The sequence below is a fragment of the Chiloscyllium plagiosum genome, unplaced genomic scaffold (genome assembly GCF_037043375.1).
Source record: "Chiloscyllium plagiosum isolate Xiang-an unplaced genomic scaffold, Cpla_swu_hap1 HiC_scaffold_5, whole genome shotgun sequence".
NCBI lineage: Eukaryota > Metazoa > Chordata > Chondrichthyes > Orectolobiformes > Hemiscylliidae > Chiloscyllium > Chiloscyllium plagiosum.
Window position 1 is genome coordinate 117,172,134 of NW_028270143.1, and position 16,412 is coordinate 117,188,545.

The 16,412-nt window shown below is 42.1% G+C and overlaps 1 protein-coding gene across 5 annotated transcripts in view; it reads right to left on the reverse strand.

Moving 5' to 3' along the window:
* Positions 1–7,482: 7,482 nt before the first annotated feature.
* Positions 7,483–16,412, reverse strand: part of LOC122550131 (NEDD8 ultimate buster 1-like) — a 41,265-nt gene continuing 32,335 nt past the window's right edge. For 4 of the 5 annotated variants that reach the window (XM_043690760.2, XM_043690763.2, XM_043690764.2 and 1 more), the window contains exons 13-15: positions 13,273–13,365; positions 11,945–12,113; positions 7,483–9,785 (exon numbers count right to left, since the gene is read on the reverse strand). In XM_043690760.2, the coding sequence (XP_043546695.1) occupies positions 9,619–9,785; positions 11,945–12,113; positions 13,273–13,365 (429 nt within the window). In that variant the 3' untranslated portion in view covers positions 7,483–9,618. The remainder of the gene's footprint in view (positions 9,786–11,944; positions 12,114–13,272; positions 13,366–16,412) is intronic. The other variant, XM_043690762.2, reaches the window with a different exon arrangement.

The following is a 16,412-nucleotide window of genomic DNA, read 5'->3' on the forward strand; positions in this document are numbered from 1 at the left end:
ACCTCCCTGAGGACTGTCATTATGGTTTGGTGACGCCAGGCATCGTGCAGCATGGTGACCCCTGTCGGGACTAAGGCATCAACCCCCTCCCATAACCTCCTGTGCACCAGTGTCCCATTTGGATATCAAAATCCCCCCCCCCCTCCACTTTAAGGTCCTTCTCCCCTTGATATCCCAGATCACTGCCGCCAAACCCCAGGGCTGAGATTCTCTACCTCCTTAACCTTACAGTGCCCCCTGATACCTCCCCCTACGGATACTCATTCCAGGTCCAACATGGTCCAATCCCTGCAGTGATATGGAACCCCTGATCCTGACCCATTAGGGGACCATTACCAAGTCCTTGGCCTTGAGCAGACACTGCCCTTGACTGACTGCACCAAAAGCCCTGACTGACAGCAGTCCCTCTTGCTTTGACTGAGTACTACCCGCTTTAGGCTTTAAGAAATGGACGTATGGTTGATGAACATACAGTCTGTTTACTGTGCAGGCACATGCTGTATGCGTTGAGATTGACAGTGTGTTTTGTTGCACAGCAATATATCCACCCTTTTCCCAATGATCGATGTCAAGCATAACAAGCTCCCTGGCTTTGGGTCTACATTGAACAACAAGGCAAGGTTTTAAGCTCTGGCTGAGGGGGGCAGGGCTCAAAAAGGAAAAGCAAGGCAGGGCAGGGATGCTGTGGGAATCCAGGTAGGTGCTAAGTAAATGTGCATTGAGGGAGCAAGCAAGCAAGCAGCCCTGAGATATACCCTTGTAGCATCTATGAGCAGGAATCCTGTACTTGCACACTAAGTATACATGTAGCAGTATACCAGTTAGGTGAAGATAAGTCCCTAAATGCAGTCTTCAAGTTCAGAAGCATTCGGTCAGTGGATCAGAGATGTGGTGCAATGGTGTGGTAAGGCTGACACATTGATGCCAGCATCTGCTGCTCAAGACATTGGCGGCAGTTGCACAAGATGATCACCCAGAGAAGCAAGCTGGAAATCCCAGGTACCTTCTCCAACTTTCATATAAGGAATCTTGACATTGAGTTTCAAGCCAGTGCATGGTAGAATAAGAAACTGCATTTTAACGAAGGGAGATTCACTGGCAGTGAGTATGATAAAAAGCAATATATACCCGAATAATAGGTTCATTCTCAAGGAGCTCATTATGACATCCGTAAGTCAGTCAGTCAGAAGTCAATCATTGCTCGAGAAAGGCTCACTGGACTTTCCACACAATTTGCCCAGACATGAGCCTGTTGTTCAGGGCCTAGGAAAATGCCATCAAAAGTTTAGGATAGGCTGGGAAGGGAAGGGAAGGGCTGGGGTGGGTGGTGTAGTTAGTAGAGAAGAATCATCTTGGAGGAAAGGGTAAAACAAACCAAAAGGTGCTATGAAAGAGAATAGAAAGTATGACCTGATGGAGAGACAAAGGCACAAAGGTTCTGCCACTACCTCATTTACTTAATCAGGACAAATGATGGAAAATATATCTATGAAGGACCATAAATTAACTCTCAATTACATCAAAACATATCAAAAAGAACATCCATAATAAGGTTGTGGATGCTAAGGGCTTTGTTTATGAGTGGATATTCAACTTGGTGATCTACCAGCAGAGCTCAAAGGGACAGTGATGTTAAAAGGAGTAAGGTAGGAAAGGGAGGTGCCAATGGAGCAGGATAGTAACAAAAAGGGTCAACTGCAGTTACTTTGATGAGCCCTTCATAGAATGCTGAGTGGGACTGTGAAATGATACTTTGTGGGTTTCAAACTTGGGCTGACCACAGGAAAGTAGGAAGGTAGAAGACTACACAAATTAGAGGTGGATGTGGACCATTCGGTTCTGAGTCTATTCTGCCATTCAATGAGATCACATTTGATCTGTTTGTTTTGAGTTCCACATTCCCACCTACACCTGACCATTCCTGATGAAGGGCCTTTGCCCAAAACGTCGATTTTCCTTCTCCTCGAATGCTGCCTGACCGGCTATGCTTTTCCAGCACCACACTTTTGGCTCTAATCTCCAGCATCTGCAGTACTCACTTTCACCACCTTAAAACTTGTTAGACAAAGAAATCAATCTAGCTCAGGAGGAGATAAGGGTCATTAGGAGGTGGAGAGGAGTGTTGGGGGGTGGGGTGGGTGGGAAGAAGGCAGGTAGGTAGAGAGGACATATTGAAGGGGTCGTCCACTGAGGCAATATAGGAAGAGCTCAAAAGTAAGATTGATGCAATCACTCTGATAGGATTACACTATAGGCCCCCCAATAGCCACCAAGACATTTAGCAACAATTTGTGGGAAGATTATGGAAAGAACTATGACGGAGTTGTCATAGTTGGTGACTTTAATTTCTCCAATATTGTGTGGGACTCCCTTCGAGCAAGAGGCTTAATTTATTAAGTGTATCCAAGAGGATTTCCTCAAGCGGTATGTGGATAGTCCAACTATCGGGGCCATACTTGACATTGTATTGGCTAATGAGCCTGGACAGGTGACTGACCTTAGGGAGAGCATTTTGTAAACAGTGATCACAACTCCCTAAAATTTAAGATAGCAATGAATAAGTCAGGACCTTGCAGGAAGGAACTAAACTGGCAAATTACTAGGCAGAAGTGAGGACTGCAGATGCTGGAAACCAGAGTTTAGATTAGGGTGGTGCTGGAAAAGCACTGCAGGTCAGGCAGCACCCGAGGAGCAGGAAAATCGACGTTTTGGGCAAAAGCCCTTCATCAGGAATGGAGGCAGGGAGCCTCCAGAGATATGTGGGAGGAGATAGCAAAGAGTACAATAGGTGAATGGGGGTGGGGTCAAGGCGATAGGTCAGAGAGGAGGGTGGACTGGATAGGTGGAAAGGGAGATTGGCAGGTAGGACAGGTCATGAGGACAGTGCTGAGCCGGAAGGTTGGAACTGGGGTAAGGTGGGGGGAGGGGAAATGAGGAAACTGGTGGCCCACATTGATGTCCTGGGGTTGAAGTGTTCCTCACCCCTCCAACCATAACAAGGTCAGAACCCCCCCCCGGTCCTCACTTTCCACCCTACCAACCTTCGCATGAACCGCATCATCCGCCGACATTTCCGCCACCTCCAAACGGACCTCTCCACCAAAGATATACTTCCATCCCCATCCCTATCTGCTTTCCGCAAAGACTGTTCCCTCTGTGACTACCTGGTCAGGCCACACACACCTCTACAACCCACCCTCCCCTACCACTGCAGGAATTGCAAAACCTGCGCCCACACCTCCTCCCTCACCTTCATCCAAGGTCCCAAAGGAGCCTTCCACATCCATCAAAGTTTCACCTGCACATCCACCAATGTCATTTATTGTACCCGTTGCTCCCGATGCGGTCTCCTCTACACCTGGGAAGACTGGATACCTCCTCGCAGAGCGCTTTACGGAACATCTCTGGGACACCCGCACCAATCAACCCCACCGCCCCGTAGCCCAACATTTCAACTCCCCCTCCCACTTTGACGAGGACATGCTGGTCCTGGGCCTCCTCCACCGCCGCTCCCTCACCGCCCAGAGGAACACTTCAACCCCAGGACATCAATGTGGACTTCATCAGTTTCCTCATTTCCCCATCCCCCACCTTATGTCAGTTCCAACCTTCCAGCTCAGCACTGTCCGCCAATCTCCCTTCCCATCTATCCACTCCACCCTCCCCTCTGACCTATCACTTTCATCCCCACCCCCATTCACCTATTGTGCTCTTTGCTACATTCTCCCCACCCCCACCCCCCTCTCATTTATCTCTCCACACTGGAGGCTCCCTGCCTCCATTCCTGATGAAGGGCTATTGCCCGAAATGTTGATTTTCCTGCTCCTTGGGTGGTGCCTGACCTGCTGTGCTTTTCCAGCACCACTCTAATCTAAACAAAAGGCAAATTACATCAGTATTAGACAGGAGCTAGGGAGTGTTAATTGGAAGGAGCTGTTACTTGACATGAGGGAATTGTTTAAGGACCTACTGATCAGAGTTCAGGACTGGCATGTTCCAGTGACGAGGAAGGACAAGGATGGCAAGGTAAGGGACCCTTGCATAATGAGAAAGGTTGTGAATTTAGTCAAAAGATAAAAAAGTACATAAGGTTTAGGAAGCTAAACCCGGACAGGGCCCATGAGGAATATGAACAAAACAGCAAAGAACTCAAGCAGGGAATTAGGAGAGCAAGAAGGGGCCATGAAACAACCTTGGTAAGGAGGGTTCAAGAGAATCCCAAGGGGTTGTATACATATATGAAAAATACAAAGATTATTACGGGAAAGTAGGACCGCTCAAGCATAAAGGAGGCAACTTGTGCTTGGAAGCAGAGGGTGTGATCCTAAATGAGTATTTTGTATTGGTATTTGGTCATGGAGGATAGTGAGATTAGTGTACAGCATGCTAATATGTTAGGGCATTTTGAGATCAAGGAAGAAGTGTATTAGGTCCCTTGAAGAGCATTAAGGTGGATAAGTCTCCAGGCCCTGATGGTACCTACCCAAGTAACTGAGGGGAGCAAGACAGGAGATTGCTGGGGCCTTTGTATCCTTGCTAGCCACTGGGGAGGTCCCAGAGGACTGGCAAGTAGCTAATATTGTTCCTCTGTTCAAGAAGGGAAATAGGGATAATCCTCAAAACTATAGACCAGTGAGTTCACAATGGTGGTGGGAAACGTTTGGTGAGAATTCTTAGGGATAGGATTTACACACATTTGGAAAAGCACAGCCTAAGTAGGGACAGCCAGCATAGCTTTGTGCAGGGTAGGTCATGTCTTACTAACTTGACTGAACTTTGAGATGTCAAAGGTGATCATGGAGGGCAGTGGGTGTTGTCTATGTGGATTTTAGTAAGGCTTTTGTCAAGGTCCCCCATGGTAAGCTGATCCAGAAGATTAAGATGCATGGATCCACATTGACTTGGCCACCTAGGTTCAGAATTTGCTTGCCTATAAAATGTAGAGTAGTGGTGGACGGATATTTTTCAGGCTGGAGGACTGTGACTACTGGTACTTTGCAGGGATCTGTACTGGGACCTCTGCTGTTTGAGATTTATATAAATGACTTGGATGAAAATATAGATGAGTGGCTTAGCAAGTTTGCAGGCGAAACAGATCAGTGGAGTCATGATAGTATAGAAGATTGTCAAAGGATAACATGGAACATAAATCAGTTGCAGATACGAATGGAGAAATAACAAATGGAGTTTAATCTGGGTAAGTGCGAGGTAAGTATATAGTTAATGGCAGGACCCTGAACAGTATTGATATATAGAGAGACCTTGAGGTTCAAGTCCATAGCTCCCTGAAAGTGGCCACTTAAATAGATAGGGTGGTAAAGGCATATAGTATGCTTGCCTTTATTGGTCAGGGAATTGAGGACAAGAGTCAGGAGCTAATGTTGCAGCTTTACAAGACTTTGGTTAGACCACACTGGGCATTGCATTCAATTCTGGTCACCATATTACAGGAAGGATGTGGAAGCTTTGGCGAGGATGCAGAAAACATTTAAGCAGGATGCTGCCTGGATTAAAAGGGTATGAGCTACAAAGAGTCTAGAAAAACTCAGGTTGTTTTCTCTGGAGCAGTGGATGCTGAGGGGAGACTTAAAAGAAGTCTATAAAATTATGAGGGGCATGATAGGGTTGATGGATTCTGGAGGGGGGAAAAGGTTCTGACCAAGTGTCTAACACTAAGAGGAATAGGTTTAAGATGGGAGGGAGAAAGTTCAAACACAATGTGGGGGGTAGGCTTTCTTAGCGGGATAGGAGTCTGGAATGCACTGCTGGGGTGGTGGAGGAGGCAAAGACAATAAGGCCTTTTAGGTAAGCACATGAATGTGCAGGCAGAAGGGATTAATTAATTTGGCATCATATTTGACACAACATAGTTAACTGAAGGGCCTGTTCTGTACTGTACAGTTCTATATTCTAAATGGCAAGTCATGAAGTTACAAATTGCCTCAATACAATTCAGCCTCATGATTGCCTGTGGAGGGGTTTGCATGATGCAAGATCTACCCTAATTAGCGGCAATGCTGACCTTTCCAGTGGTTAGGTTGATGCTGGGCCATTCAAAAAGAATTCTTTGAGAATTTAGTTATTTGATTCAACTGTCTAACAAGCCATTCACAGGCAAGAGTCAACAACATAGATTTGGAATCAGATGTAGGTCAGATCAGGCAAGGACAGCAGATTTGGAGAACAGAACAGCTGAAGTATTGTGTGATTCTAATCACCACATTGAGCATCTGATTGCACTAGAGAGAATGCAGAAGAGATTCACCAGGATGCTGCCTGGGCTGGAATGATTCAGCTATGAAGACAGACTCGATAGGCAGGGGCTGTTTTCCTTAGATCAGAGAGAGAATGCTGGTGAAGGGTGTCTGTACGTGTGCACATGCATAGAATCTAAATGACAAAGTTCCGAGGAATGTAGTCAGCTAGGTAGGGAGAAACACCCAAAAGAGAGGTCAAATGACTATGGGGCACAGTTTCAGAGTAACAAACAGGTGATTGATTGGGAATTTGAAGAAAAGCTACTTTTACCTGTAGGGTTGAGTGCATCTAGAACACACCATCTTTAAAAAAAAAGGGTAGTCAAGGCTGGAATCCAAGACATTTAAGAACTATTTAGATGAGCACTTGAAATGTCATAGTACACAAGGCTATCAGCCAAATGCTGGCAAACAGGATTGGAACAGATGGACATTTGATTCCTGGCACAGACAACAGGCTCAAGAGCCTCTTTCTGTGCTGTTAAAAAGAAAAATATAATTTCCTTTCCAAAAAGGCTTTAGTGAACCAACTGGGTTTTTAAACAACAAACTGAATGCAGCTCCATGATCATCAAAAAGAAACCTGGAATTAGTGGTCTAATGCTTGGGTCTCTGGATTATTAGCCCAGTGACACTACCATCACCTCCCACTATCAGCATTCCCATAATCCCAGTATTCTGTCTGAGAGATAGATGATAATGAATGTTTTCAGAAACTTAAGTCAGGGACAAGTATTTTAAAAATCCGGAATGAAATGGAACACTGACATTCTGAAATCTTGTGATCCATATTAACCCAATGGCTGCCAGTATAGCCAACAGCTCACTTCTGCTCTAGTGTTTTCCATATGTCCCAGATTTCTATACATTTCAACAAACTACCTTTCCTCCAACCTCCATTTAATCTATTCACCTAACCCTAAATACCAGACTTTTTTTTTCTCCCCACCCCCAACTCAAATGTTAACGAGTAAACATTGAACCAGCTGCTGGACAACTAAATTAAGTCCACGGGGTCAGATTCCATCCAGACAGTGAAATTCCTAGTGTGCTGGAGAGAGTCAACATTTTTATTTTAAGAGTCATCTGGTTTCTTATAACTAGCAGCCAGGTGGGATTAGAAACTGCGAGAGCACTAAAGTTAGCTTTTTGGACATCGGAATCCTTCCAGAGGACTAAATGTTGTAATTATTCCAGTTAGCTATTACTCCAAATTTACACACCATTCAGTACACAGTATCATTTTATTTGAGAATTATGCATGACTTCAAAAATTACAACGCCCAAGAAGCAAAACTTCAAGAACAGAGAGGTAATAGCTCACTAACAAATCGAGGCAAAGATTTTATTCAAATTTTAAGAAAGGTATTAAATTATCAAAAAGGAAAGAAGGGAGAAGGATCATTACTTCCTAATAAAGTACACACAGAATCAGAAATGTAATTTAGGGGGCTGGGAATTTCAACTCAACTGTACAAGTACAATTGAAACAAACAAACAAACAAAGTCATTTTAAAAAAAGAGTTTGCACAATTATAGTGGATTTAAAATTGCTACATACTCCATGCTGTTAAAAACATCTGAAGCAAAATGTTTGAATAGGGGCAAATTATAGCTGGCTCCAGAATAAATGCCAGCTGGAAGAAATCCCCTGCCCTTCAAATAGCGCCATGAGATCATGCATGTTCACTAGAGAAGGCAGATTATGTCTTGGTTTAAAATATTACAGTATCAGCCTGGTTTGAACCAACATTTTGCAAGGGCACTAACATAGAACCAAGGCCAAAAGTAACAAATGAATCGGTGAATGAATTTCCACATCCTAGAACTAAACAGATAAATGCCCTCTGTTGTACATCATTTCACATGCAGCACTCAGTAAGAGTGCAGGGGGAAAAAGTTGAAATCAGCTCATTTCAGTTCAATCCATTACAGCAAGTACAAACAAAGCACATTTCTGTATAAAATCATCTGTCAATGTTATTGCTGAAAAAAATTGGCACTGTACACAAATTTCATGAACAAGACAAAATACAATTTTTCAAAAATAGGATTGTATACAATTTCTATTTAATTTTATACATTTTTACTGAATTTAGAGATCACTTCTATTTTCACTTTTCTTTAAAAACAGCAGCAGATCCTTACAAAGTCAGGATCTTACAAAGTCCTGTTCATTTTAAGCACCCATTATGGTTTTGCCATCAACTGCAATCTAATAGCTAGAGGCCCAGACAATATTATTTTAAAAAAACCCTGGAGCCACTGCTGACTTTGCTTGAACAAACTGCTTTGGAGTTTAGCCTTGAAGCACAGGTGAAGGGATTATTGTAGAAAATACTGAGGACAAGAACAGCATCATGATCCAAATACTGAGGTAAAACAAATATAAGCCTCTAAACACATACTTTATTGGAGGGCATGGTTGTGAGAAATCGCTGCTTCAACAATATAGCAGCCAAACAAACAAACAGTCTGTGCAGTAAGAACATGTTTTCTTGATCTCCAGTTAAGGGCTCAGTTTGAGGAAAGATATCTATAATAGATACACTTGCACTGTCTCCAGCTCTGGGTCTAACCCCCGGATCTAAACTTTGGTAGAAGTAGTTACGAATAGTGGCGCTTCCATGTTTCAATAGCAGTTATAGTCAGGCCTAAAAGGCTGGGTGCAAAGACAGTATGCAATTGTGAATCACCGAATAACAGATCAGAGAGCAGAGAAATGGCTGGCAATACTGACTAGTTCCAAACAGCATAGACCAGTGTAGCCCAAGAAGGAAATAATACTAGCCATTGAATCAGACTGTAAAATTTTAAATAATGATTTTTGACAATCAAGGAATGATTAAGATATAGATGGCAAATTCTTTTTGACAAGAGATCCAAGGTTACACAACTGGAGTTATTCAGACAGGTTCCCCAATACTACAGATTGCCCCAACCACAGTTAGTACGTGACAGACCAAAGCCCAGAAAAAGACGTCATTGTAGACTATTTGTGAAGTAGAACTATCCAGCATTAATAACATCCAAATTTGGATTTTCTATTTGCTGTAACAACAGCAATTATTTTGGAAATAAGAAAAACTACCAGTAAAAGTAAATGTCTGTATTTACTACAAAGTGAAAGGCAAAATTACTACAAAATTACATCCTAATTAATATTTGCACCAAAAGCTAAATTTGATTATATAGTAAAGGGATGCCATGGCTTCAGGTCTTTGCAAGAAGGCAAAAAAAATCATTAAACAGAAAAATTCAGTTTTTGTTTCTAATCAAGAAAAGGCAACACATTTTGTAGATGGAGATATGAGGCACAAATCAGCGGTAGGATTTAAGTACTGGCTCTTTCACAGTCTAATTACAAGGTCGATGGATGTGACCTTTGTAGCCAAGTCTTGTACTTGATAATGACCTCCCTCTCTTCTTCCAGGGTCATGTCAAGGTAGTCTTCTTCATGCTCTGGGATGTCTGCTAAAACCTCTTCCACAATTTCACGTTCCTTTTGCTTTTTTTCTGAGGACTCTTCTGAGGCAGGTACGAAACAAAAAAAAAAGCCATTTAAAAAAAAAATTGTCTATGCTGCAGCATAGTTTCATTCTTGGCTGAAATGTAGAAACTTCACGATTTAGCTGCTGATAAGGCTTTAATTCACATTAAATACAATCTCAGGAGGGAATCTAGTCACCACTGCGCCATTTACATGGATTATGACACCTCAGGGTAGAAGGGACCACATGTCCTCAATGTCCAATTGCTGTTATCACTGGAAAAAAAATTTATTAGGCCAGCGATATAAATACAATGGGTGACAAGAACGGCTTGAATTAACTTCAACCGTAACCATCTAGTATTCAAGCCAGGAGCACAATGACATGCTTTCTAATTGCCTTGATGAGTGCAGCTCCAACAGTACTCAAGGAGCTCCGTTGACTTTAGGAATTGGGAAATCATATTGTGGCTGTATAGGACGTTGGTTAGACCACTTTTGAAAAACGGCATGCAATTGTGGTCACCTGTCATAGGAAGAAGGATGTTATGAAACTTGAAAGGGTTAAGAAAAGATTTACAAGGATATTACCAGGGTTGGAAGGTTTGAGTTTTGGGGAGAGGCTGAATAGACTGGGGCTATTTTCCCTGGAACAGAGGCTGAGGAGTGACCTTAGAGGTTTATAAAATTATGAGGGGCATAGTTGGGGTAAATAAACAAGGTCTTTTCTCCAGGATGGGGGAAATTCAGAAGGCATTAGGTTTAAAGGTGGGAGGTGAAAGATTTAAAGAGGGACCCGGGACAACCTTTTCCACAAAAGAGGGTGGTGAGTGTATGGAATGAGCTACCAGAGGAAGTGATGGAGGCTGGTACAATTACAACAACATTAAAAGGTGGTTGGATGGATATATAAATAGAAAGGGTTCAGGAGGATAATGGGCCAAATGGGAGTAGAATAATTTAGGATATCTGGTCAGCATGGACCAGTTGAACTGAAGGGTCTGTTTTCATGCTGCATATCACTGACTATGACCATCCGGGACAAAGTAAGCCACTTTATGTGCGCCCCAAATACCAGCTTCAGTTTCAACTTCAATCCTTTCATCATTGATGCACAAGTGGCAGTACTCTCAGCTACAAGAACTCCAGCAACTCACCAATGCCTGCCTGGGTTTGGAGTGATTCTGAAGTCCAGAGTAGCTTTGTTGTTCAGCTAGCTTGCACTGTACTTGACCGGAAAACAATTCAAACTCCATGAAGCAGCATTTTGAAGAGGGGGTGGGGAGGTCACTGGACCCAAAACATTAATACTGCTTTCTCTCCACAGATGCGGCCAGACCTGTTGAGGTTTTCCAGCAATTTGTTTTGTTTCACGTTCATAATTGTTGCCAACCTGACTCTGAAATGTACCTCACGTTAATGTCAATCTATTTATTGCCACACACAGAAAAAGAAAGGTGAATAGGAATTAGGAGCTTTGTGCTTCTATTACAAATTAAACCTTTTCCTCACAAGAAAAGGCATGCCACAGGACAAGATGGGCTCGCATTGCAACACCTGAAATATTCCAAAGAATGGAGGAAAGGGAAGGAAAGGAAAAAAGGAAAAAAAGGAAAAAAAGGAAAAAAAAAAAAGAGTGCCAGAAAGGTCATACATGCCAAGGGGGGAAAAAATCAGAACACAAATTCTTTGTTAGAATTAAATTCCAAAAATCTTCTACAGATTATTTTCTTAAAAGATAGTTCAAGTAGTAGTCAGAGATTCCTTATTCTCTTCACAAGCTTCTCCCTTTCAAACCAAGTGTCAAGTCAGTAATTCATTTTATTAATACACTGTCTAGCTCAGTGACATGGGCCACTGCCCCATCTGTGTACAATGTCTTATATAAAAAGGTCTATGGTTACTACTTCAAAAATCAAAAACCTGGTGACATTCATGCCAAATCCTAGCTGATATTTATCCCTTCAACATCACTCAGATTACGGGATCTTCAATTATACTGAGTTTGAGGCCTTGCTGTGTAAAGTTTGCTGTCATGTCACCTACACTATATTTCCAAAACAAAATTCATAGAATGCTCCAGATGTTTAACAGGCTGAGCTCATGAAAGATGCTAAAGAAAGGTTTATAGTTTGTTCTTTTCTCAGTAGCTTTGCACATTGACTCCAACTGCAGCTTTGCTAGTTAACACAATTACCTTCAACATCCATATCCTCTGGTGATGTCGATGAGGGAGGTGAATTAAGTAGACTTGATGGAAGGTATCCACCATGATCGATCAAGGCCTGAACAGCACGCTCAATGTTCCCATTAAATCTCCTGAGGGCAATTTCAGCAGCAGAATGATCAAAACCCAAAAACGCCACCTGTAAGGGAAGACATTATTGAAGAGGATTTACCAGTTATTAAAATTTCCTAAATTCAGAAACTTTAGGTGAATCACCAAACTGGAGTGCAATCCAGTGAAACCTGGAGCAGGAAACAAGTTGGACAGGGGTACTTAAGTCTGAGGTAACATGCTAGCTACTTGAAGAAAGATAGTTAAGTTGACAGAAAAGTGAAGGTGCATTGTGCTTCCCAACAAGCAGTGAGAAACATATACCTTGAGATTCATGACTAGTTTGAAAAAGGAGAGGAGGCATTGAGTGGGGCCCTATAAAAAGGGGGATCCTGGGGGACAAAAGTTGGAATATACAGGGAAGGGTTACACATGCAAGATCAATGCTTAGGTCTAGAGAATCAAAGCTAAGAGATACAACAGATGGAGGGCTCTGGCAGTTCCATGCTGCTGGGAACTAAATGGATGGTGCATTCGTCAGAGTGGCAGTTGGGTTATGAGGAAGTTCTGGGGTCAAATGATATAGTGAAGGGTGACATGATTGTAGAGTGTGGAGGTGTCTTAGTACAAAGCTCACAGAGGACCGGGGGAAGGGTGAAAGAGGAATACGCAAAAATAATGTGAGTTAGTTAATATTACGAGTAAAATCATATTCAGCAAGCCTTGTAATCTTATACGGAATTTTAAAAAAAACACTTTAGTTATGACTTCACCTTTACCAGCACATACTGTAATGTTGGCCTCAATCAAGTAAGGCTAGAGAAAGAAATACAAAGGCAAAATAATACTCTGGATATCGGCTTCTCTTGTTCTATTTATGATTATCTGCAAAATGCAGATGGTGGGACTGGTAAGACCATAAAGACAACCAAAAGAAATAGCAACAGGAGTAGGCTATTTGCCCCCTCGAGCCTGCTCTGCCATTCATAGCCATAATATACAACATGGATAAAATTATTTGAGATATGTATTGCAGGGTGATTCAACCACAGAATTGTGCTCTTGATCGACTGGCACCTGGGGCAGGGAGAGGAGGGTGGTATTGAGGAGGAGGAAAACAAGCCAAGGATTGGGAGTATGGTCAATAGTCTCTCAATTTTTGCTCTAACACTTTTGCAAGAACATTTATGTAGATTCAACCAGCTTGAGGGCAAATTATCAATCCATGTAACAAAAACAATGCAAACCTGGTTAATAGTTTCTTCAGAAACTTCGATTCTGTTACTTGGTCCAGCTTCCTCATCATCCATATAGACTTGCTCTGGGGTGTGTTGAAGTATCTGAAAATAGTGCAATTGGTGGAGGATCAGTCCAATTACCTACAATAAAATAGCCCATCTCAGCAATGGGCAACTTGGGATATTTAAAATGGATACAATAAAAAATGCTTTTAATAACCGGTCCATTGAACAGAATATGGATATGTCTAAATGATAAGGTTGAGAAATTTTGTTATTTGATAAGTTATGGGTGCCTGACATAACTGGAGGAAAAACAAACCAAAAGAGCTTCAGAGTTCATCATGTTGATATTTAAAGCTGAAATGTACATTCAGCCTGCATTGGATCCAGTACATCATCTTGATATTTGGGTTCAAGTTTTAAGCTAGGAACTGATACCCAGAGGCTTGTTAAGGAGTTCTTTGGCACTTAGGCTTTCTGCTGGTGTGCATTAAAAAAAGAGGATACACGTCACTTGGGTGAATAGTGTTCAGCTCAACACCCGAGCAACAAATAAGCTGATTGCAAGTAAACAAGTCATTGCAGTCGATTTTGAATATTACTTTAAAAAGGTAATCACCTTTTAAATGCTTCTTGTTCCTGTAGGTTTGGAGGAGACCTCTGAAATGCGGTAAGGTAATTCAACATTTAATCTAGGAATTCACGAGGACTTCACCTTAAGTGCTGCTTTATATTTATCAATTAGAAATCACAAGAGAAAACAGTTTCAAATCATTAGGATCTCGCTCAATATCCTCAAGCTTTCAGGAGAAACATGTGAAGACGTTAAGGCAGTCAGAGCACAAACAGCAAGTGAGAAGGACTAGGTGAGTGGGACTCCAGTCTTTCAACCCCGCTGATGGATCTCCTTTGCTAGGACCTACAGTATATCAGACAGCATGTCTGCCTGCTCCCTCAATCCATCATTTTAAATCCTGGTCATATTGCACTTCCTTATGGGCCTGCAATTATACCATTATACAGAATTTGTTTCACCCAGTAGGATGTGCACTCATACTGAAACTATCCCACTTAATTCTTCATTGATATCAGTTGTGGAGCCAAGATCTCAATATCTTGCATCAGTCCCACCGGGTCAAATAAGTAAGGTTCACACTCACCAATCATTCTACACAGCATGAACTATCACCTGCAGCATTCCCTCTATGCACACAATCTCCAATAAATTGTGCAAGAGAGCATAGCACCTCAGCAGAATTTACATGTTTTGTGCACTGCCTCTGGTAACCACCACTGCTTCCTTCAAGATACAGGAGTCTTAATTATAATTGTCTGGTTACACCAATATACCGTAGAAACAAACACGACTAGGCAATTTATAAGTAGACAATATAAAACAAAATGTCCTCTTTAGTGGCTGATTAAACTTTGTCACAAGTGACAATATTAACTATTTTGCAGGAATGGATAGGGCAAGGCAAAAGCTAAATTTATAGTAAGTTTGCAACTGAAAGATTTATGATTTGTGCAATATAAGGAGTAAACTAATCTGATACAAATGGAAACATTGTATTTTTTCCCTCCAGGTGAGGTACGTAAATGGTAGAAGATTATTCAGTTCCTATTTTGAACATTCAAGATACCAATTTCAGTATAACAAAATGTAGAGACAAACAGCTACTTCTGATTTATATAAATAAGTTTTAGCTTTAGTCACAGAATGGTACACAACAGATTCTCAATCCTCAAATCACCACGACATCCCCACACCTACCTCAAAAGCACAGTTGTGTAAGGTCCCTTTGATGGAGATGGCCAACTTGGGTACATTTTACAGTAAACATTGACTCCTCTGTCAAAGGAGGACAATAGGGATAGGCTAGGTAATTGCAGACCACTTAGTCTGACAGCGGTGGGAAGCGTTGGAAAAATTCTAAAGGACAAGATTAATCAATATTTGGAAAGGGAGGGATTGATCAGGGATTGTCAGTACTGACAATCAGAGTAGCCAGTTGACTCAGTGGTTATCACTACTATCTCACAGCGCCAGGGACCCAGGTTCGATTCCATTGTCAGGCGACTGTGTGGAATTCCCATATTCACCCAGTGTTTGTGAGAATTCCCCCAGGGGCTCTGGTTTCCTCCCACAATCCAAAGATGTGCACGTTAAGTGGATTGACCATACTAAATTGCCTATCATATCCAGGGATGTGCAGGCTATGTAGATTAGTTATAGGAAATACAGGGTTACACAAAGATAGGTTTGGGGGCTCAGTCTGGGCGGGATGCTGTTTGGAGAGTCTTGCAGACTTGATGGGCCGAATAGCCTCTTTCCACACTGACGGAGATCCTCCCTGACTAATTCAGAGTTTTCTTTTGCAAAAAAGTGAATAAATATACTCAAGAAAGCGCAGTTGATGTGGTCTACACAGACTTCAGGAACATTTTTGATATAGTCCCTAAAGAAAGACTGGTCAAAAATATAAGCACTCATGGAATCCAAAAGGTAAGTTGGCAAAACAAAAAAAAAAAAACTGGCTTAAAAGTAGAAGGCAAACAATGATAGTAGAGGGTGGTTTTGTGATTGGAAGCCTGGTGTCCAGCAGTGTATCACAGGGCTCGGTGCAGGATCCTTGATGTTTGTTATGTACATTAACATCCAGGTCATTAATGTAAAAGTTTAATTAGTAAGTTTACAAATGACATGGAAATCTGTGGTGTTCTTAATAGCAAGTAGGATAGTCTCAGGCTAAAGTCTGCTCTGCCTAGCTGGTAAACTAGGCAGAGCAGTGGCAGACAAAATTTAATCCCAACAAGTGTGAGGTGATGCATTTTGGGAGGTCTAACAAAAGGATGGACACAATGAATGGTAAGCCCATACGGAGTAGTGAGGAACAAAAGTACCTTAATGTACTAGTCCACAGAAGGTGTCAGCTCAGGTAGACAGGCTGGTGAAAGCAGCATTCATGATGCTTACATTCATTAGTCAGGTTGTTGGATATAGGTGCAAGGGAGTCTTGTTACAACTTTATAAAACATTGGTTAGCCCAGAGATGGAATACGGTGTACAATTTTGGTTGCCACAGTATTAGAGGAATGTGATTGAACTGGTGAGGGTGCACTGGAGATTCACCATGCTGTTGCTT